Source organism: Zingiber officinale, chromosome 11B (genome assembly GCF_018446385.1).
Source record: "Zingiber officinale cultivar Zhangliang chromosome 11B, Zo_v1.1, whole genome shotgun sequence".
NCBI classification, from domain to species: domain Eukaryota; kingdom Viridiplantae; phylum Streptophyta; class Magnoliopsida; order Zingiberales; family Zingiberaceae; genus Zingiber; species Zingiber officinale.
In genome coordinates this window covers 57,875,648-57,879,919 of record NC_056007.1, presented here as the reverse complement: position 1 = coordinate 57,879,919, position 4,272 = coordinate 57,875,648, and the positions used below count along the sequence as shown (strand labels likewise).

The window sequence follows — 4,272 nt, the reverse complement described above, 5'->3', positions numbered from 1 at the left end:
CAACACCAGGGAGCAGAACTACCCAAGACTAGTAGTTAATGCTCTAGATATTTCCATGGGGAATTGTGCTATAACATGTTTTGGTATTGAGGGTTTTAGTCGTAAAAGGAGTACCATGAGATCAAATTGCATTGGAAAATGCAATTTCCTTAAAAAAAATTAGTTAAATATTTATGTTTGATACAAATGAATAACCTTATTTGTGACAGAATTGAAATTCTCCTCTTTTTATCAGTAAAGTTTGATTTCTAGCTATACAATAAACACTTGCCTCACACTGCTTGTTCAATTTTCTTGCACGGAGAAGTATATTCACTAATATGAGGTCCTGGCAGAGGAAACCTTAGGTGGAATAGGTTATTCTTTGCTTTTAAATAATTGCCATTAAAACCACATGAGGATCTTACCTCTTGTTGATATTGTTGGATTTCCTTTTGCTCAACCATTTGGTTTGTGCCTTTCTTCATGCTAGTTTTTTCTAGCTATGTGTTGTTATTATGCAAGTTGTATCTCATGTATTAATATCCTTCTATAATGAACAAATGAATTACTTGGCAATGCTTTTCAGCCTAATTTTTCCTATCAATGTAGCTGCAATTTATACAGTTTGTGGACAATTTTTTTTTTCTTGTTCAGGGCATGGAACTGTATCCTCGTATCGGCAAAAACTTTGACATCAAGGTTTTTACAAACTGCCGATTTGGTATGATGTCCTGGGCTGTTCTTGCCGTCACATATTGCATCAAACAGGTCAATTTTATCTTTACATCTGTTCTTTGAGCTGTTGATAAATATAGCATATGATGTCCCAGTTCGCGTATGCTGGATCCAGCATCCTCGGCAAGCTTGCATTAGGACAAGGACTAAGTGCACTTGTCTTCGTAGTGTACAGGCACCTTATTGCCATGCTCATCTTGGCTCCTCTTGCTTATGTGCTCGAAAGGTTCAAGGAGCATGTCTCATTAGAATTGTTGAGAATAAGATATATGACTACAAATTGAATGTTTTTAAACTCATCTCATGGTTGTAGGAATCGAAGACCCAACTTCTCATTTGGTGTCATGCTAAAAATATTCATTCTTGCTATGTTGGGTATAACAATTCAGCAAAATGTATACTACGTTGGACTCCATCTCATTTCTCCAACTGTTGCCAGTGCCTTGGGCAATGTCATTCCTGCTTTTACTTTCTTATTGGCAATTGTACTGAGGTTGATTCAGATATTAATTCCAAGTAATTTTACAGTGAATTTAGTTCATTCAAATATCATTCTATATTTGGTCTTTTTTTGCTCAGGATGGAAAAGCTCAACTTGAAGACTGTAAGAGGGAGGGCCAAGCTTGCAGGGGCCATCTTCTGCATCACTGGTTCCCTGATCTTCACATTTTGGAAAGGTCATTTTGTTGGGGGCCTTTGTTACTTCACCTATGATCCAACTTCATTTCGAAAGTCCTGAGAAAGGCGATGCCTGGCTTAAAGGCTCTGCTCTTATGCTATTCGGCTATTTTGCATGCAGTGTATCACTTGTTCTTCAGGTATTGCGTCAATGGTGTCCCTTGTGTTGTCACATGTATCGCTTTTGATGTAAAAAGAATGTTTGGGTATTTTATGGATATTGTTGTAAGAAGATTATTTATATAATTTGTGAATATTTGTGTATTTTATGGATATTATTGAATGAAGAATATTTGTACAATTTGTGAATATTTGTGTTTTTTTTTTGTTATTGTCGGTTTTAAAATCAAATCTGTGCTGTTAAAATATATACATATTACATCGGTTTTCCACCGATGTAAAACCGGTGTTATAAAGTAATATTACATCGGTTTTACACCGTTGATGAAACGGTGTCGTTAAGTGATACTACACCGGTTAATAACCGATTCGAAGACCGGTGTCGTTAAGTGATACTACACCGGTTTTAACCCGATGTCTAAAATGGCAGACTTTTAACATCGGCTTCATAGACATCGGTCGAAAATCAAATAGACACCGGTGGAAAACCGATGTCTATGAGCGATTTTGTTGTAGTGATGAAATATAATATAAGAGGTTTATGGTTCAATCCTTGACCTCCTCTTATTTTTATTTCATTTTATTTCTTTTTGCTTCAACTCACTTCCTATTATTTTTCTAAGGAAAAATCCCACATTCATATATTTATCTTACAAGCTTAGTGGGTATTACAAGACATGAAGGCAGTTCCTTATGCTTCAGCTATCGGAAGCCTAATGTATGCTATGCATGAGATAGGATATCTGCTTTGCCGTGGACATGGTTAACAGATATCAAAGTAATCCAAGACCGGGACGCTGGACTGTCGTAAAACATATATTAAAGTACCTTAGAGGGACTAGAGATTATATGCTAGTTTATAAGACAGATGATTTGCTCCCTGTGGGTTACACGGATTCAGACTTCCAATCAGAAAGGGACAATAGTAAGTCAACCTCGGCTTTTTGTGTTTACTTTAGGAGGTGAAGCTATAACAATGGAGGAGTGTTAAGCATAGATGCTTTTTCAGACTCCACTATGGAAGCTAAGTATATGACAATCTCTGAGGCAGTCATAAAAGCTGAATGGCTCAGTAACTTCATGATGAACTTAGATGTGATTTTTGGTTGGCCCAAAATTATTCGGTGCAGTAAAAAATTCGAAGGAACCACAAGCCCATAAGGCAAGTAAACACAATAGAGCGCAAGTACCACCCAATACGAGACATCGTATAACGAGGAGAAGTTGTTGCCACTTAGATTGCATCAGATGATAACCTGAGAGATCTTTTTACTAAGGTTCTTAAGGCAAGAGCTTTTGATGGATATGTTGAAGGGTTGGAAATCAGATGTATGGCAAGATATATGGCAGCATAGTCTTTTAGTATAAGTGGGAGATTGTTGGAATGTATACTAAAAGCCTAGCTTTTTGTATAAACATTTATTTAGAAATAAAGAATCACATCGGTCAAAATATCTACATTTATATGCTAAGTGTAGTTGTTCAATTAATTTATATTGTAGATAACACGGTGAGTGGTGTCACACATAGAAGATCATGTTATCAGTTCCTTATAAATTATAAACAGTAGCTCACGACCGAGATGGAAAGGAACAAACCATCAGAATAGTCGTAGTGTAATTAGGTATTAGTTTATCTTGACTATATAATTACACTAGTACACTTAGAGTGTATTGAGTAGGACCATTGAGGTAGTTTCTTTTTATACTGACTAAATAAAAGAACAAGACCTCGGTTATTATGGAAGTGTGTGCTCTTAATCCTAATATAATGACAAACACATCTATTTAATATTTTTTTCTTTAATTTATTAATGGGTGAGATTTAGTTTGATAAATCAATATGCCCGATAAGTTGGGGAATGATATTACTTATAGTGTGCGTTTTTGATTATAAGAGGGAAACTGTGTCCAAGTAATCTAGGTTGATAATGTCCCCAAGAGGAGCTCATAAGGATTTTCATGTTAAACCCTGCAGGTGGACTTAGTCCGACATGACGATAAGGTTGAGTGATAGCTCTTGGACTAAGATATTAAGTAAAGAGAGTTGTAACTAACTCATTTAATTAGTGGACATTCGACACAGGTAGACTAACACACTCATAATAAGAATGAGCCCAAAATGTAATTTGGGATTGGTGCGGTAGTTCAATAATAATTCTTTAGTGGTATGAATTATTATTGATGAAATTAAGTTGGGTGTTCGGGGTGAACACGGGAAGCTTAATTTCATCGGGAGACCAAAACCAATTCCTCCTCTCGGTCCCTATCGTAGCCTCTTATTTATAAAGTATTATGCCCACCCTTACCCACCTTCTTACCCATCCTAATGGGGCTGGCCAAGCAAGCTTGGAACCCAAGCTTGGGCCGGCCAAAGAAGAAAGGATGAGTCAAGTTAGGGGCCGGCCAATGTTTGGAGCTCAAGCATGGTGTGGCCGGCCCTAAGCAAAATAAAAGGATTTTTATTTTAAAATTTTTCTTATGTGGATTCCATGGTTTTAAAAGAAAGTTTAAAATTTAAATCTTTCCTTTTATAGCTTTCTACAAAAGATTAAGAAGAGATTCGATATCTTTCCTTATTTTTAGATTGATAGGAAGATTTTAATTTTGATAAAACTTTCCTTTTTTGTAACCATGTTCATGATATAAAAAGAGAGTTTTAAAATTAAATATTTCCTTTATAAGTTTCTACAAAAGATTATGAAAAGATTAAATATCTTTCCTTATTTGTAGATTGAAAGGAGATTTTAATTTTAAA

The 4,272-nt window shown here is 35.6% G+C and overlaps 1 protein-coding gene across 1 annotated transcript; it reads left to right on the top strand.

The window, feature by feature from the left end:
• Window positions 1-1,038: 1,038 nt before the first annotated feature.
• On the top strand, window positions 1,039-1,593 carry LOC122034965 (WAT1-related protein At2g40900-like). The gene is made up of 2 exons (XM_042594319.1): window positions 1,039-1,210; window positions 1,297-1,593. The coding sequence occupies exons 1-2, from the start codon at window positions 1,062-1,064 to the stop codon at window positions 1,454-1,456; spliced, it is 309 nt and encodes a 102-aa protein (XP_042450253.1). The 5' UTR covers window positions 1,039-1,061; the 3' UTR covers window positions 1,457-1,593.
• Window positions 1,594-4,272: the final 2,679 nt, after the last annotated feature.

Excerpts from the sequence above, each read along its gene's own strand:
- LOC122034965 (XM_042594319.1), top strand. The coding sequence starts at position 1,062 with ATGCTAAAAATATTCATTCTTGCTATGTTGGGTATAACAATTCAGCAA. Across the intron at positions 1,211-1,296 it reads TTATTGGCAATTGTACTGAG|GATGGAAAAGCTCAACTTGA; the intron begins GTTGATTCAGAT and ends TTTTTTGCTCAG.